The sequence below is a fragment of the Somniosus microcephalus genome, chromosome 26 (assembly GCF_052327205.1).
Source record: "Somniosus microcephalus isolate GS21.2 chromosome 26, FLI_Smic_1.0, whole genome shotgun sequence".
NCBI classification, from domain to species: domain Eukaryota; kingdom Metazoa; phylum Chordata; class Chondrichthyes; order Squaliformes; family Somniosidae; genus Somniosus; species Somniosus microcephalus.
The window spans coordinates 12,307,643-12,324,350 of record NC_141012.1 but is presented as its reverse complement, the minus strand read 5'-3'; the positions used below and the strand labels follow the sequence as shown (position 1 = coordinate 12,324,350).

General features: G+C 46.8%; 1 protein-coding gene across 1 annotated transcript in view; it reads left to right on the top strand.

The window, feature by feature from the left end:
- The window catches only part of LOC147100294 (uncharacterized), a 270,850-nt gene that overhangs the window by 153,645 nt on the left and 100,497 nt on the right, over positions 1–16,708 (top strand). Inside the window, exons 20-25 of the mRNA XM_085968227.1 lie at positions 1,098–1,214; positions 2,938–3,128; positions 5,435–5,598; positions 6,052–6,095; positions 8,851–9,051; positions 15,374–15,451. Of these exons, the coding sequence (XP_085824353.1) occupies positions 1,098–1,214; positions 2,938–3,128; positions 5,435–5,598; positions 6,052–6,095; positions 8,851–9,051; positions 15,374–15,451 (795 nt within the window). The remainder of the gene's footprint in view (positions 1–1,097; positions 1,215–2,937; positions 3,129–5,434; positions 5,599–6,051; positions 6,096–8,850; positions 9,052–15,373; positions 15,452–16,708) is intronic.

Genomic DNA, 16,708 nt, shown 5'->3' with positions numbered 1-16,708 from the left:
TAACCTGGTGACATTTATGTGTAGGTTTTCACTTGATGAATGATTCTGTGGGGGAGTTAGTAGACAGCACCCATGTATTGGATGAGTCAGCACCTTGAGGAGAGATGATGAGAAAATGTAATGAAGAGGGAAAAATTGGCTTCTATCCCCAGGCATCAGGTCGCTACCCAATATCACCAGATTTCCAAGCAGAATTACAATTTACTTCTCAGCTTCAAACTGTTTAAAACGGGTAACTTTAGCAGTTATATTAAATATAGATTTGTATTGGCAACTAAACTGCATTAAAGAAATAATTATTGATTCCTCACAATTAACATGAGTGAAACAAGGGGGCAGAAACCCTGTAGGAGGAGGAGGGGCATGTTCTGACCTCAGTGTCCACCCCCCGGGATTTCTGCCACTAACCCCGCCAAAGTTCCATTGGGTTGTGAATGGTGAGTGCTCACAACACTAATGTGCCCCCCCCCCGCCCACAATTGGCAATTTGTGGCATAGCTTGATGGATACAGATGAAGAGATGTTAAGTCCACTCCCCCCAGAAAGATCAGTTCATTGCTCCTCCAGCAGCCTGCTTTGTAAGAGAGCCACATTTAACAAACATTTTTTTTAAAATTTGCCCACTTTTCTTCTGAGGGGGGGTCAGGCTGTGATCCCAGCTGAGACCCCCTCGGTGGGACCTCTCTGCCGCCATTCAGTGAGTTGCCGCCACCAATCATCTGAGGGTCTGGGACTTGGGAAGTTCTGGCGTTGGGTGTCCCTGCCTCAGCTCTGCCCCCGTGCCCCCCCCCACCCCCACCCCCCACTCTACAGGCCTTGGCAGAGGCCGCTGGAGGCGCCAGCCCTTACAAGGTCCATGGAAAGTCCGATGTTAGGCAGGAGCCCAGAATATCTGGTACCCGACTTAATCTCAGGCCTTCCAGCGCACACCAGCTGAAGTTACAGAAGACCAACAGATTTTTGTCCATGAGATACTAAAATAGAAGTTAATTAGTGTTCCAGCTCCTTACCGGCATGTTACAGATTGTAGACTGAAGTACCTGGATAAAGGAGCCCCTTAGTGTTGTCGCTAAAACTCATTTTGTTCTTCAATGCAGGATATTTCTGTGACAACTCCCTGAATCCAGTCTCGACACTCAATGGCCACATCTGCCCTGCTGGGTTCTACTGTCCTGCAGGAACAAGGCACCAGTACCAATACCCCTGCCTGGTGGGTACGTTTAACCCTGTGCCGGGGCAGAGCTCTCACAGAAGCTGCATTGGCTGCACCCCAGGTCACTACTGCGATGAACCAGGGTCATCTGTACCACAGGGACAATGCCTGGAAGGGTAAGAGTTCAACTGTTTAAAGCTTTGCTCCCCAGTGTTTAGCGCCTGTATCAGTTCCAGTGGGGCGTTTATGTAGAAGTAGTACCTTTGATCTTGGGACAGGGTCTTGGGGAGCCCCTGTCACTAATCTCCACACTAGGCCCAACTATCACCCATGGCTCCTTGGAACTGTTTGCGCATGACATTGAATATCCGACCCTCATCTACTGGGCTAAACCAGTTGAGAATGAAAAGAGGCGTCTATCCTCCGACGAGTGAAGATTGAGCACAGTTAGCACGGGCCAGAGAACCTTTCCAGTTGCTGAGGGGTAGCGAAAGCACAACTGCACAGTGGACAGTAGGAACTTTGTTTGCAAGCTTATTAAGATTGGGATTAAGCGGCCCCACACTGGCTCAGTTGGTTTAGGCAGAGCAAAGCTGAACCTTAATGGCCCAGAAGATCCCAGATTCGATCCCTAGTCCATCCTCCATCAGCTGATCTTAGCCGGGGGCAGTGGTCGGGAGACCCTGAAGGCTGTATCGGACACAGTTCCTGCTCCTTATCGCTGTCGAGTAACCTCTGCTCTATGTGAACGTTAGGTGAGGGCAGGGTTAGACTCTGCTGTGCTCCTCCCACAATTGATTAGTGTCAATGGGGGCGATCTTGCCAGCCCTGGGGAGGCGGGTATGGAGGCGGGACTGCCGGGAAAATGGCAGAATCTGGGGGTGGGTGCCCATCCCACTCCCAACCCGCCTCCGTGCCATCTTGCCAGGAGGCGGGTAGCCGTCCCGCGCCAGGCCCCGTCTCCTTGGAGGCGGGAAGGAGATTAGTGCCACTTATCTGCCTGTTAACAGGTAGTTAGCAGGCAGATTATCCCCATTTTGCCCACACAAGTGCAGGCTTCCCGAAGGCTGCGAACCCCGCCAGGGTCAACAAGGCGAGCAGTGGGTCTGCGGGGGTCGGAGGGCTGCAAAAGTGCGCTGTGAAGGTAAGTGATGGGTGCAAGTGTGGAGGGGTGAGTATGTGAGGTAAGTGGAAAGTGTTAGAAAAGTTTACTTACCTTTGTTTCTTCCTGCAGGCTTCAATTGTTGGGGATGCGGAGAGTCTCGTACCTCCGCAGCAGAGATGACAGATGGCTGCTGCATTCTCCAATGCAGCAACCATCTAACTTCTGCTAAATAAAGAGGTTTGATGAGTCTTGAATTCAAGAACTCATCAAACTATAGAGAATGTCAGTGCTTGACAGCTTCACAAATTTTTGACAGATGAAACGTCATACGTTGACGTTCTCTGTAACCGGCTTTCCCTTAATTGGCCTGCTGAACCCGCTGGGCGGGCTTAACACGGCCAATCAAGGGAAAATAGCGTGGGTTGGCCAGAAGTCGATGGAGGCGGGACTGAAACCCGACAAGTGGGAGTTCCGCCTCCAAAAGCTCCCCATTGGCAAAATCCAGCCCATGGGTTAAGTATGAAGAATGACCACTTGGACCAGCGCTCAGGGAACAGAACCCAGCAAGAGGAATCAATGCATTCTGGAGAAGATGGGAAAGGGATAGGAGAAAACCAGAAGAAAGAAATAATATTGGAGTGACACAAAAATTGACTTTTTTCTATTTGTTTTTTCAAAGCTATTATTGTAGCGGTAATTCCGCCAGCCCAGTCCAGCACCTCTGTCCTCAGGGCACCTACTGTCTTGCTGGCAGTGCCAGGCCCATTCCATGTCCAGCGGGAACGACCTCACCTGAAGGGGGCACTAGGAATGTCAGCGGCTGCATTCCATGTTACCCAGGGCATTACTGCCTTCCAGGAACAACCACACGTAAGTAGGAACAGGAAAGCTCCATGGAGGAAGGAAACAAAATGGCTTCTCATTCTGTGCCCAGCATGGTGGGGCCTTGAGAACCGGGGACAGGAGGGGGTGAGTTTGTCTACTTTGTCATAAATGAGAGTGTCTTTAAAGAGTAGGACGTATGAGATAAACACAGAAAATGCTGGAATTGCTCAGCAGGTCAGGCAGCACCTGTGGCGAGAGAAGCAGAGTTAATGTTTCAGATCGATAACCTTTCGTCAGAAGTGAACTTCTGATGAACCGTACGGGGATCGAACCCGCACCCTTGGGGCTATTAGCTCCACACTATCTGGTTTAATGTGGTATGTGTTGGTGGACAATCTGACATAAAATGAATGTCGCAGTTTGATAGGATTGACAACATTGTGATTTTCTGACCTCACCTGGTTCATCAGAAAGAGGTGCTTCTCCTTCATAGAAACTTACAGCACAGAAGGAGGCCATTCGGCCCGTCGTGCCTATGCTGGCTCTTTGAAAGGGCAGTCGTGTTCAGTCCCGCATCCCTGTTTTTTTTGTCTGTAACCCTGTAAGTTCCTCATCCTCGAGTACCCATCCAACTCCCTTTTAAAATTATCTATGGAATCAGCTTCCACCACCTTTTCAGGTCGAGCGTTCCAGGTCCCCACAACTCTCTGAGTGAAAAAAAATTCTCCTCATCTTCCCTCTAGATCATTTTCCAATGATTTTGAATCTATGGCCTCTGGTTATTGATCCACTCACCAGAGGGAATCATTTTTCCCTATTTACTCTGTCAGAACCTCTCCGCTTGAAAACCTCTATTAGGTCACCGCTTAACCTTCTCTGTTCTAAGGAGAACGTCCCTAACCTTTCCAACCTCTCCTCATAACTGAAGTCCCCCATCTCTGGTAACTTCCTGGTAAACCTCCTCTCAACCCTTTCTAAGGCCTCGACATCTTTCCTGAAGTGTGGGGCCCAGAATTGTCCACAATGCCAGCTGAGGCCTAACCAGTGATTTCTAAAGTTCTAGCATGATCTCTTTGCTTTAATATTCTATTCCTCCATTTAAGAACCCAAGTAACCCATCTGCCTCTTTAGCCAACTTATCAACTTCAGGAGGAAGAGAAAACTGAAGAGGACAAGTCTACGAGCTCTTCTGTGCACCTTCTGAGAGTTGGTTGTGGGGCAATATTAACAGAGGCCTAAGAGAAAGTTGCCTGTCTGACCTGTTCACCTTCAAATGAAGCGAGTGGAAAAATAACAGGGCATTGGTGAGGCCACACCTGGAGAACTGTGTACAGTTCTGGTCTCCTTACCTAAGAAAAGACATACTTGCCTTAGAGGGAGTGCAGCGAAGATTCACTAGACTGGTTCCTGGGATGAGGGGATTGCCCTATGAGGAGAGATTGAGTAGACTAGGCCTATATTCCCTAGAGTTTAGAAGAATGAGAGGTGAGCTAATTGAAACATATAAAATTCTTAAGTGGCTTGACAGGGTTAATGCTGAGAAAATATTTTCCCTGGCTGGGGAATCTAGAACATGGGGTCACAGTCTCAGAATAAGGGGTCGACTATTTAGGACTGAGATGAGGAGAAATTTCTTCACTCAAAGGGTGGTGAATCTTTGGAATTCTCTACCCCAGAGAGCTGTGGATGCTCAGTCGTTGAGTATATTCAAGACCGAGGTTGATATATTTTTGGAAATGAAGGGAATTAACGGATATGGAGATAGTGCGGGAAGGTGGAGATGAGGTAGAAGATCAGCCTGACCTTGTTGAATGGTGGATCAGACTCGAATGGCCAAATGTCCGACTCCTGCTCCTATTTCTTATGTTCTTATAACTTTGAAATAGAGGAGACAAAAGATCTGACTTTTAATTATTAGTTACAGTAAGATTACCATGAGAGAAGATGTAAAACGAACATGCAATGTGAGGTCATTGAAGTTGTGTGTTTAAGGAGTCATGTTAAGGTCATTTGAAATGATGTTCTCATGTCTTAAGAGACTTAGTCGGTCATTATTGCATACTGTTTGAGCTTTTGAAAAATGTCTTATCCTAGTTGACATGAATCAGTCATTCATGAAAGAAAGACTTATGAAATAATACTGAGTGGCCTACAGGTGGCGCTGTCCAGGGAGAGTATAAATACTTGGGCACGGGCCCAGCTTGCGCAGGGCATTCTTAACAGGAACTAGTGAAGGACACAACTAGACCTCCATGCTGTAAAACAGTTGATTAAAGCTTTGTTTAACGCTTAGACCAAGTGCCTAGTAGTTTTCTTACGTCACTAGTTATCTGCGTTGCATTTTTCTGCAGGTCGCAGCCTGCCCTGTGACCCTGGCTATGTCTGTCTGGGTCAAGCTGGAGTACCCAACCCAACTGATGGTGTTACGGGTTATACATGCCCTGCTGGACATTACTGCCCCAGTGGTGCCATTCGTGAGATTCCCTGTGAAAGGGGATATTTCCAACCAACACAAGTAAGTGCGTCAGGGACTGACTCATAATGTTGGTGAGCGTGCGGATTTCCCCTTTACTTTGAACTTCAGAGAGCCGAATATTTCGGGGGTGGTGGCCCTCCCCAGGTGTTAGCTTGCACTTACTTATGCTACAATAGCACAATCTGGTGGCTGCTGTGGTGTGGTGTGGTACCACAGAGTTTAGTCTGAGACTGGTAGCTGCAGTATTGGCACGAGCTGGACGCTACCTTGTTTATATTGCCTGCCTCCAATTGGAATTAATGGAGGGGAATTTTAACATGAAAAAAACGGGTGGGTTGGGGGCGGGGGGAAGTTAAAGTTTCAAAAATCTAAACCCTGACTCTGACCCGCCTCCAACCCGCCCATTTTCAACTTTTACTCAGGCGCGATGGAGGGTTGACATTTTAAATATGATAATGAGGCCTGAAGCCTCTGCTTTAACCTGCTGTGCAGGTTTAACTGCGGCAGGCTGAGGATCCCGGGTTTCGAGATTCCCGGTAGCTGCAGCAAGGCAGCCTCGGTGAACAATCCTTGTAGGCTAGTGCTTCCTCCCAGCCCTCCAAGCTCACCACCAGCAGCCCGCACCCCCACCGGGGTCTGGGATCAGACGCCCCACACCCCTCCCCCCCGGGATCCAACTCACCCCCGGGGTCGGAGATCGGACACCCCCCTCCCCTCCCGGGATCCAACTCACCCCCGGGGTCGGGGATCGGACCGCCTCCCCGGGCTTGGATTCCCCCCCCCCCCCCAACCCCAACGCTTGGAACTCCCCCCACTTGGACCCAGCACCTACCTGTCGCTACGGCCTCCTGGTCAGCCAACATTCCCCGCCTGTCTGGAAGCCAGCCTGATTGACAGGGGAATCACCCATGACATCGCACGCACACTGTAACTCTACATTGTGCAGGGTTTCCCCTGGTCTACCGGGTCTCCCCACCCCGGGCGGGTCGAAAACTTCAAAATTCCAGCCCAATCAATCCAGAAAAGTGCTCTGCGAATGTCTTATAACCCGATGCAGAGCTCCCGTTCCCAGTTCCATTTTAATTGTTTTAAGAGTGTAGATAGGAGTGTCTACTTCCCAAATACAAAGTCACTTTTAAACAGATCACTCAACTCTGTGTAACTTTCTAATGCGTTGAGGCGATCCAAGGGAACCCAGGCAGTTTTTCAACACCCGTTTCAACACCGGACTGGAGTTATACTCCGTGCAGTGTGAAACACAAGTGTTGTGAGTTCAGGGATCTTGCACTGCTCCTATCCCGATTCCCGAGTTATACTGCTAGATTACAGTTACATCAAGGTGAAGACTAAACTTGTGGTATAAATACACCGTCAGCTACTCCTTTCGCACACTGTGCTCACCGAGTGATTTTTTTTGTTAGAATAATAGAGGATACATATTGCATAGAATGTACAGCACAGAAACTGGTCATTCGGCCAAACTGGTCCATGCAGTGTTTATGCTCCACGCAAGCCTCCTCCCGCCCTTCTTCATCTCACCCCATCAGCATATCCTTCTATTCCGTTCTCCTTCATGTACTTATCTAGCTTCCCCTTAAAGGCATCTATTGCATAATAGTTATAATAATACATAATAGTTGTATGTAACGCACATTTATATTTAACAACTGTGGTTACTTGTGAGTAATGTAGAAGATTTTAATTGGCTAACACAAAGAGACATATATAAGCTTGCCTACTGCATCTGGGATTTGTACTATGAAGGTATAAAAATTCAATCAGTATTGAATTTAACTTTTCACTTTATTCTGTCATTTTGAGCTAAAGTCTATCAGGGAGAAGTGATTTGGTGCAGCACAGTATCCTGCAAGTCTCTATTTTTACCCCGAGGAATATGGTTTGCTGCCTGAATACTGTAAATTTGTGTAAAAAGTCGCAAGTAGTGAAAATGCCAATTCTCAACCAAGAGTGACTCACTTGCTGCAACAAACCATTTGCCCTACATTTGTGCAAGTATTGTTACGCTACCAGAGGTGGAATGGAATCAAATCAGCATCAATCTTGTCTTTTGCAGGGTCAAGTTAATTGTTTGCAGTGCCCTTCAGGAAGAACATGTTCTCGCCGAGGGTTGAAAGATGCTGATCTGTGTCGCTCTGGACATTACTGTCCCGCCGGCACTTACAATGATGGTATACCCTGTCCCATAGGTAACGTTTAGCAATTGTACCCCTACAATATAAACATTGATCTGATTGGAGTCAATATGAAGTCAACAGGAAGAAGCTTGGTAACACACAGAAACATAGAATCTCACAGCACAGTAAGAGGCCATTCAGCCCATCGTGTCCTGTGCCGGCTCTTTGAAAGAGCTGTCCAATTATACCCACTCCCCTGCTCTGTCCCCATAGCCCTGCAAATTATTTTCTTTTAATGAATATTTGTGAGACTTAGTAGTTGCTGGTATTCCCTGTATGTGAAATGAGTTTCACTAGTTGGTTCGACATTTTCTCAAATAATATCCAAGTTTATGTCTGAAAAAGTGAAGTTTCTTCAAAGAAAACTAGAGTAACCAATAGAAGTGTCCGCTTGGCTCAGTTGATAGCACACCTGCCTCTGAATATAGAAGGTTGTGGATTCAAGCTCCAGGGCTTGAGCGCATGATCGAGGCTGATGCTCCACTGCTGTGCTGAGGGAGTGCTGCACTGTCGGAAGGTGTCATCCTTCAGATGAGACATTACTCCACTACCTCAGCCACCTATGCTGTGGTTTAGATCCCATGGCACAATCCACTCTTTGCCAACATTCCTCTTGCGACCAATACCACTAAAAAATAAGCGATTAAATGGTCACTTAAATGTCAAAGTTTTTGTCTTATAATACTCCTGTGAAGCGTCTTGGGGCATTTTACTACGTTAAAGGTGCTATATAAATAGAAGTTGTTGTTTAAATCATTCCAGTTGTGGGATCTTGCTGAGCCCGAAATAGTTGCTGCGTTTGACAAATTAACAACATTCGCTGCACTTAAAAATAAATTATTTTATGTGAAGTGGTTTGAGTGATTCCTGAGAAACATGGTAAGGAATTATATAAATATTAAGTCTTTCTTACCAAATGTGGTGCAAAATGTAAGCATACACCCTGAAATAATAATATTTCTATCTCATATTTATCACAACAAATAGCGTAACTTTTATTAATACAGTATCTACAACTGTGTAATATCTACAGACCTCAGCATATAGTTACTATGGTCATCATACCAATTAACACTTAACAGTTTCTTGTTCTTAGGAACCTATTCCGATAAAACTGGAATGACCAATTCTTCAGATTGTGTCCACTGCTCGCCTGGGCGATTCTGCGACACTCCAGGTCTGTCGGAACCTTCTGGCAACTGCTTAGCCGGCTTTCTGTGCGCTTCGGGAGCCAAGGTGGCAGCGCCCAAAGAAGGGTTAAACCACCCGTGTCCCAGGGGACATTTCTGCGAGGAAGGTATTGTGCATACATGGCTGTATAATCAAAACTGTGGCGGTACCTTTGACTTTGGGTGTTAGTGTCAAACGGGCGCTATCGATTCAACCGCCCGTTATACACCTCTCCCGATTTCGAGAGTGATGTATAACAGGTGGCGGAATCGATATCGCGCGTTTGACACCAGCGCTCAAAGTCAAAATTACCCCCTGTGTGTATTGACAGCTTTGTTAATGGGTTCAGTGCTTTTTCATGAGGGCTGGCAGACAACATGTTCCAATTGATGACAAATACTAGTTTGTACTCGTTTGGAAAAAAGTATATATAATCTCTGGCCAGGAACATTAGAATGGTTACAACATGGAAGGCGGCCATTCGGCCCATCGAGTCCATGCCGACTCTCAGCTAGTCCCACTCCCCTGCCCTTTCCCCGTAGCCCTGCAAATTTTTTTCCTTCAGATACTTATCCAATTCCCTTTTGAAAGATAAGATTGAGCCTCCCTCCACCATCCTTTCAGGCAGTGCATTCCAGATCTTAACTGCTCGCTGCGTAAAAAAGTTTTTCCTCATGTCGCCTTTGGTTCTTTTGCCAATCACCTTAAATCTGTGTCCTCTGGTTCTCGACCCTTCCGCCAATGGGAACAGTTTCTCTCTATCTACCTGGTCCAGACCCCTCATAATTTTGAACACCTCTATCAAATCTCCTCTCAATCTTCTCTGCTCCAAGGAGAACAACCAGATTCCAGTGACTTTGAGACTGGAATATGGCAGATGACAGAGTTAACTGGCCACCCATTTTAAATGACTTATCCCTCAATAACACTCTTCCAGTATCACCTGGCCATGCCAGCTGATGCCACACACCGATGAAAGACAAAGGGGCAGAGTTTACACTAGTTTTGCACCAGCGCAGTTGGCCAAACCAGTGCAAAAGATCGGGGATTTTTAAACGTAACTGAGTTGCGCCCAACGCGTCTTGTCTTCGTGGTTTTCCGCGATCTTTTACACTGGTTGAAGACTCAATTCGCCCGGATCAGGCCCTGCCCCAAAACCGGCCAACACCCCCAGGTTGAAATCGCGAGACTCCGTCGGTTGCGCTGGTTCGGGAAGCCTCTTCAGATTGCGTTCATTTTCTTAAGTGCACAGGTACAAGTCGGCGCGTTTAAAAAGTTTTTTCACATCAAAAAAATATTTTATTTGCTAAGAAACTGACTCGTGAATCTGTTAAATGATTCAGTATAGATTTTAAAGTCATTTTCAGTGATCTTAAATTAGGCTACTCACAGATGGAGGACGAGACACATTTATTAAACATTCTTATTTTTGCTGCTAAACCCATTTTCAGCTGTATTAATAAAACTGCACCGGGTTACCACGTAAATACATCAAGGAATACTGTTTAAGAGAAAGAAAAAGAATGGAATGATTGTACAAAAGCAAAATACTGCGGATGCTGGAAATCTGAAATAAAAACAGAAAATGCTGGAAATGCTCAGCCGGTCAGGCAGCGTCTGTGGAGAGAGAAAAACAGAGTTAACGTTTCAGGTCATCGACTCTGTTTCTCTCTCCACAGACGCTGCCTGACCAGCTGAGCATTTCCAGCATTTTCTGTTTTTATTAATGGCTATTACTGTGGAGGGGTAGGGCGTCTATTACACTGCTCGATTGCGCTTGTTCAAGGAAAATTTTACGTTTGTGATTATGCAAAATAATTTTAGCAGAAGCTTGAATACCAGCACATTTTGGATGCAATTTCCTGATTGCGCCCACAGTGGAAACTTTACCCGTAATGGTTTTGTCCTGCTCTCAGTACTTGTACAGTGCCTCTTTACCTTGAGGCTTTAAGGCCTTGACATAGTCACTATGCAATGCACAGAACATAGTGAAGCCAAAGGAGAATTCTGCACTATAACAGTGTGTGCAGGCTCTAAATACTTCTACTATATAATTAGCTGAACATGTTTATGCATGTTTTATTTGTAAGAGATTAATGTCACCATAAAGGAAATTTGACATGCTTATTTTCTTGACAGGCGATATCTTAGCCATTCCTTGCCCCCGAGGAACTCTGAACCTCAACACACATGGGGCCTCCTTAGCCGATTGCCACCCATGTTCTCCTGGCTATTACTGTGGAGGAGTAGGGCTGTCCATTCCCACAGGGCCTTGCGCAGAACGCTATTACTGTCCTGGCAATGTACCGGTTGATGTATCAAATCCTCCACAGTTTGTTTGTCCTGCTGGCTTCTTCTGTCCGAACTTCACAGCATCACCACACGCCTGCCCGCCAGGTAGGAATCAGAGCTTTATTTTTTGTACGTTTTGTTATGTTTTTTAAATTTAAGGTGAGCAACGCCCGAATCAGATTGCGAACATACACAAAATGCCAGACAAGACAAGAGCAGCCTGTCCCATAAAGTTATAATGCCCTCTTCTTCACGATTAAAACATTCCCTGCCCACCCAAGTCCGTGTCATCTCCTGGGAAAGGCAAAAAAAAACCACGGCCAATTTGGGAAAAAAATCTGGAAAATTCCTTTCCAACTTCCCCAAGATGAGCAAAACTAACCTCGGAAGCCACATTGACCATGACTTGTGTTACTTGGTACCTGCCTCTTGTGTGACATGATCTGTGCCCCAGTCAGGAACAAGCCCAGTTCCCTTTTGAAGGCATACGGCAAATCAGCACTCACTACATGAGCCAACAACGTGTTCCATAGATCTACTAGTCTCTGGGAAAAGGAAAACCGTCCGACATCTAACTTAGTTCTACTCTTATGTAATTTAGAAGTGTGACCTCTGGTCCTCCCCAACCTATCTAATTGAAATAATTTGTCAGTGTGAACACAACCTGACATGAATCTTGTCATTCATGCGGAAATGACTTATGAAATAATACTGGGCGGCCTGCTGGTGGCGCTGTCCAGGGAGAGTATAAATACTCCGGCATGGGCCCAGCTTGCTCAGGACATTCTTTAACAGGAACTAGTGAAGGACACAACTAGATCTCCATGTTGAAAAACAGTTGATTAAAGCCTTGTTTAATACTCAGACCAAGTGCCTAGTAGTTTTCTTACGTCACAACCTACTCCCATCGTTATTTTACAGACCTTGATCAAGTCTGCATTTCTCTAAAGACCCGGCTTTTTAAGTCAATCTGGGCAGCTAAAGTGTTATTAGCTGGGAATCAATCTCATGGTCCTTCGCTGAACGTTTGCTAAAGCCTCAATATCACCCACCACGTGAGGGGACCAAAACTGGACACACTATTTTAAATGAGGCCTAGTACAAGGTCTTGTACAAGGATGAAATGGTTTGTTTCATTTTATAGTCAGTAGTCCTGTGAATGCAAGACAGTACCCTGTTGTCTTTAGAAATAGCTGCACTGCGTGGGTCATGAACCTGTGGGCTAGATTTTCTCAATGGGAAGCTTTTGGAGGCGGGACTGCTGCTTGCCGGCTTTCAATCCCGCCTCCATCAGCTTCTGGCCAACCAGCGGGATTTTCCCCTGATTGACCTTGTTAAGCCCGCCTGGCGGGCTCAGCAGACCAATTAGGGGGAAGTCAGTGACAGAGCATGCCAACGTCTGACGTGTCATCTGTCAAGAATTTATGAAAGAAGAAATGTCATTGTTTGACAGCTCTGTGACATCAAACACTGACATTCTGTGTAATTTGATGAGCCCTTGTGTTCAGGACTCATCAAATCTTTCAACTTTGCAGAAATCACCTGGCTGTTGTTTCAGAGGATCCAACAGCCAGTCTGTGATCTCTACAATGGAGATGTCGGGGACTCCGGCTCCACAGCGGCTGAAGGCTGTAGGCAGAAACAAAGGTAAGTGAACATTTTCTAACACTTACCACTCCACATTTGCACCCATCACTCACCTCTACATTGCACTTTCATACCCCGCAGACCTCCTACTTGGCTCCTACACACTGGCGGGGTTCCCCGAGATCGGGAAGCCCGCACTTCGGAAGGAAAAATGGGGCTAATCCTATTTTCTGCCTGTTAAATACCGGTTAACAGGAAGTTTATAGGCTTTAATCCCTTTCCCGCCTCGAGGGAACGAGACCCGGGGCAGAACGGCTTCCCGCCTCCTGGTGAGAGGGCACGGAAGCGGGATGGGGGGCGGGTTTGCCACCCGCCCCCCAAATTCTGCAACTTTACCGGCCGTCCCGCCTCCTCGGGGCTGACAAAATCCAGCCTGGTGTGTTTGAAGAGAAAGAAAACTAAGGTCCCTTAGAAACATTAGAAAGCAGAGGAGGCCATTCAGCCCCTCGAGCCTGCCTCACCTTTCAATCAGATCATGGCTGATCTGTACCTCACCTCCGATTGCTTGCCCTTGATCCAGATCCCTTAATACCCTTACCCAACAAAAACCTATTCATCTCAATCTTGAAAGCTCCAATTGTCCCAGCATCCACAGCCTTTTGGAGGATAAATTTCCGGATTTCTACTACCTATTGTGTGAAAATGTGCTTCCTGATTTCCTTCCTAAATGGCCCAGCTCTAATTATAGCTCTGATTATTTCCCCGTGTTCCTTAGTCCCCCACTAGAGGATATAGTTTCTCTTTTTAGCTACTCTATCAAATCATTTTAACATTTTAAATGCCTCAATCTGATCACCCCTCAATCTTCTATTCTCAAGCGAATTCAAGCCAAGTTTATGCAAATGAGAAATAAACACTTGTAAAAGGATGTGTTAAATACCGAGTTATTATTTTGGACTGACTGTGCCTCTAGTTTGAACTAAGTTTTTGACCTCTTATACTAACTTAGTAATAGTAATCACTACAGGGGCGAAATTTCGGTGGCGCCCCCTTTGGGGCGCTAATGTCGCCGAGACGCAAATTTTAGCGCCCCGAAAAAGTTAGCGCCCCTGCGCCGTAAATTCAGTGGTAGCGCCCCAAGCAGGAAGTGAGGCGCTACAGGAAGTGCTCCACCTCCTTCCTGGGGCGCTACCAGTGAATTTTGCAGCACTACGTGCACGAGTGCCACACGCGCACCAGCACGTAGCACCACGTAATTGCAGGCCTCCCTCCCCTGATTAAAGGGGAGGGGCCTAACGCTGCGCGCACCGGAGCCCTGCCAGATTACCGGGGAGCGGGGTGCCATGAAAACAGCCCAGCACTCAAGAGGAGTGCCGGGCTGAGCGATCGCGGCCGGCACCTCGAAGAAAAAATGTGAAAGGGGGCAGGTGCTGGCAGGCGGCCAAAATAAAAATGGCCACCCGACACCTGCCCTTTAAATAGCGCCACCGCCGCTGCAAAATGCCCCCCTGATCCTGTCGGACATATCGTCCGGCGATAGGTCAGGGGGCGCAACCCAAGTATGCGGCGGGGTGCTGCGCACAGCAATGATGTCATCGCTGGCGGCGCAGCACCGCGGGACGCTACCGGCTGAATTTCGCAGGAGGCGTTAGCGGTGCCGCGCCCAAGCGCAAAGCAACCCAATTTTTTCCCCATTGAGTTTTACTTGAGCGTCTGTTTTTCTTGACTGGTTTACCTGAATTATTCTGTCTATTGTGCAGGTGCTCATCAGCCCAGTATTGGCAGTGTGGGCTGCAATCCATGTCCTGCTGGTAGCTACTGCCAGGGAAACACCACAGTCCCTACGATATGTCCACCTTACAGTTACTGCCCATCCAGCAGTGTCTCACCCGTCCCCTGCCCTGATGGTATGTTCACCGATGAGAGTGCAGCCGGACTGACAAAGGCTTCAAGTTGTTCTGACTGTCCAACGGGTAGGATGTTAGCTTAAGTTATACCTTCAATGTTTCTGTGTGTATCTGTCTCCCTCTCTCTCCCTTTTCCCTAGATAGGAAAGCAGAGAACAAAAATGGATCAGAAGGTAAGAGAGGAATGTAATGATACTGATTCTCATTGCTAAGCTCAAAAGAAGACATTTATTAGGCTAAGCAGTGAGCCAGTGTAAATTAGTCCCTCGTTAGACTGAGAGCTGCTGTGCACTGAAATGCGGATACTAAGTAAAGACTTAAACAAAGCCTCGCAGTTTATACAATGGTTTTAGTCCTTAAATACATATTTGATGTAGGAAATGCTCCCTTTTCTTTACAGAGCTGAGGCTATATTTAAGAAGCGCCCCAGACAATCTACATTGATAGCTTTAGTGCTACAGAAGCAGACTGCTGAGTATTCATTGTACACGGTGCATTTTATTGGCAGGATTTCAGTGTTCAAAAATGCAAATCTGTTTAATAACCTGCTTCTAACACTACCTGCTGGAGTTGCTTCATGCTCTTCCTTCCAATTCCCAGGGAGATATTGCCGTGGAGGTCGCATCGCAGGTCTCTGTGCTGCAGGATTTTTGTGTGTTGCAGGTCAGTCGGCACCAGCTCCGAGCGCCAGTGACCCTGAGAAAGGCAAACCTTGTCCCGTTGGCTATTACTGTCCTGCAGGTGAGAGGTGGCTGCGCTTTCCGTGTTGTCCAAGGATGAGATAGAAATGGGCTACAATGGGGGTAATAGTCTAATTAAGTCATGCACTGTACTATGAAAAGCTTAAAGCCTAAGATTGTCTTTTAATCTAATTACAGGAAACTCTTTTTTATCCGGCACCGACGGGACCGGCGTGGTGCCGGTTTATCAAAAAGTCCGGATTACAGAGAGTTATAGTTAAAAGGTACCAGAGCTCCGTACACAGTAACAAATCCAGGCTTCCCTGTTGCTTAGCAACAGGTGTAAGAAGCCCAGCCACAGACCAAGCATCCCTGTTGCTTAGCAACAAGTGCAGGAACCCCCGATTACACAGCCAAGAATCAAGAAACGGTCACTAATATGAAGAAAAACTTAACTGAACCTACTCCTGAATTTTGCCGGTTAACCGAGATTTCCGATTGGTTTGGGTGCCGGTAAATCGAGAGTTTCCTGTACTGTGTCTGTGAAATCAATTGGGTTGATCCAGTTTTTATCAAGGAGTTTCTTAACTTTCCAGGCAGTACCAAGCCCCTGCCTTGTCCAGGTGGTCAGATGATTCCATATGAGGGAGCTGCCAGTCTTGCAGAGTGCACCACATGTCAAGCTGGTTACGCCTGTACTGAAGAGAGTTCTGTTCCCATGGCTTGTCCTCCAGGTACAGATAAAGTTTAAAAAAAATCAAATATGGCATGTTTGGTTCCTCTTGAGTGTCAGCTTGGCTCAATTGATAGCACTCTTGCTTCTGAATCAGAAAGTTGTGGGTTCAAGCCCCACTACCCACTTGAGCACCTAATCTAGGCCGACACTTTAGTGCAGAACTGAGGGAGTGCTGCATTGTCAGGGGTGCAGTCTTTCAGCTAAGATAATAAACTGAGACCCTGTCTGCCTGTTCATGATCCCATGGTGCTGATACTTATCCCTCGACCAATGCCAGCACAAACAGATGAACTTGCTGATTCATCCCACCGCCGTTTGTGGGACTTGGTACTTCGAGTGTGCAGCATTGGCGGAGATGCCATCTTTCCAATGAGACACGAAACTTTAGCCACTTCTGCCTGCTCAGGTGAACATAAATGATCCCATGACACTAATCAGGGAAGAGCAGGGAATTCTCCTGGCGTTTTGGCCAACATTCATCCCTCAACCAACAAACCCCAAAACAGATTAACTGTACGTTGATTTGTTTGTTGTTTGCGGGACCTTGCTGTGCGCAAGTTGGTTGCCAATTTTCCTGCATAA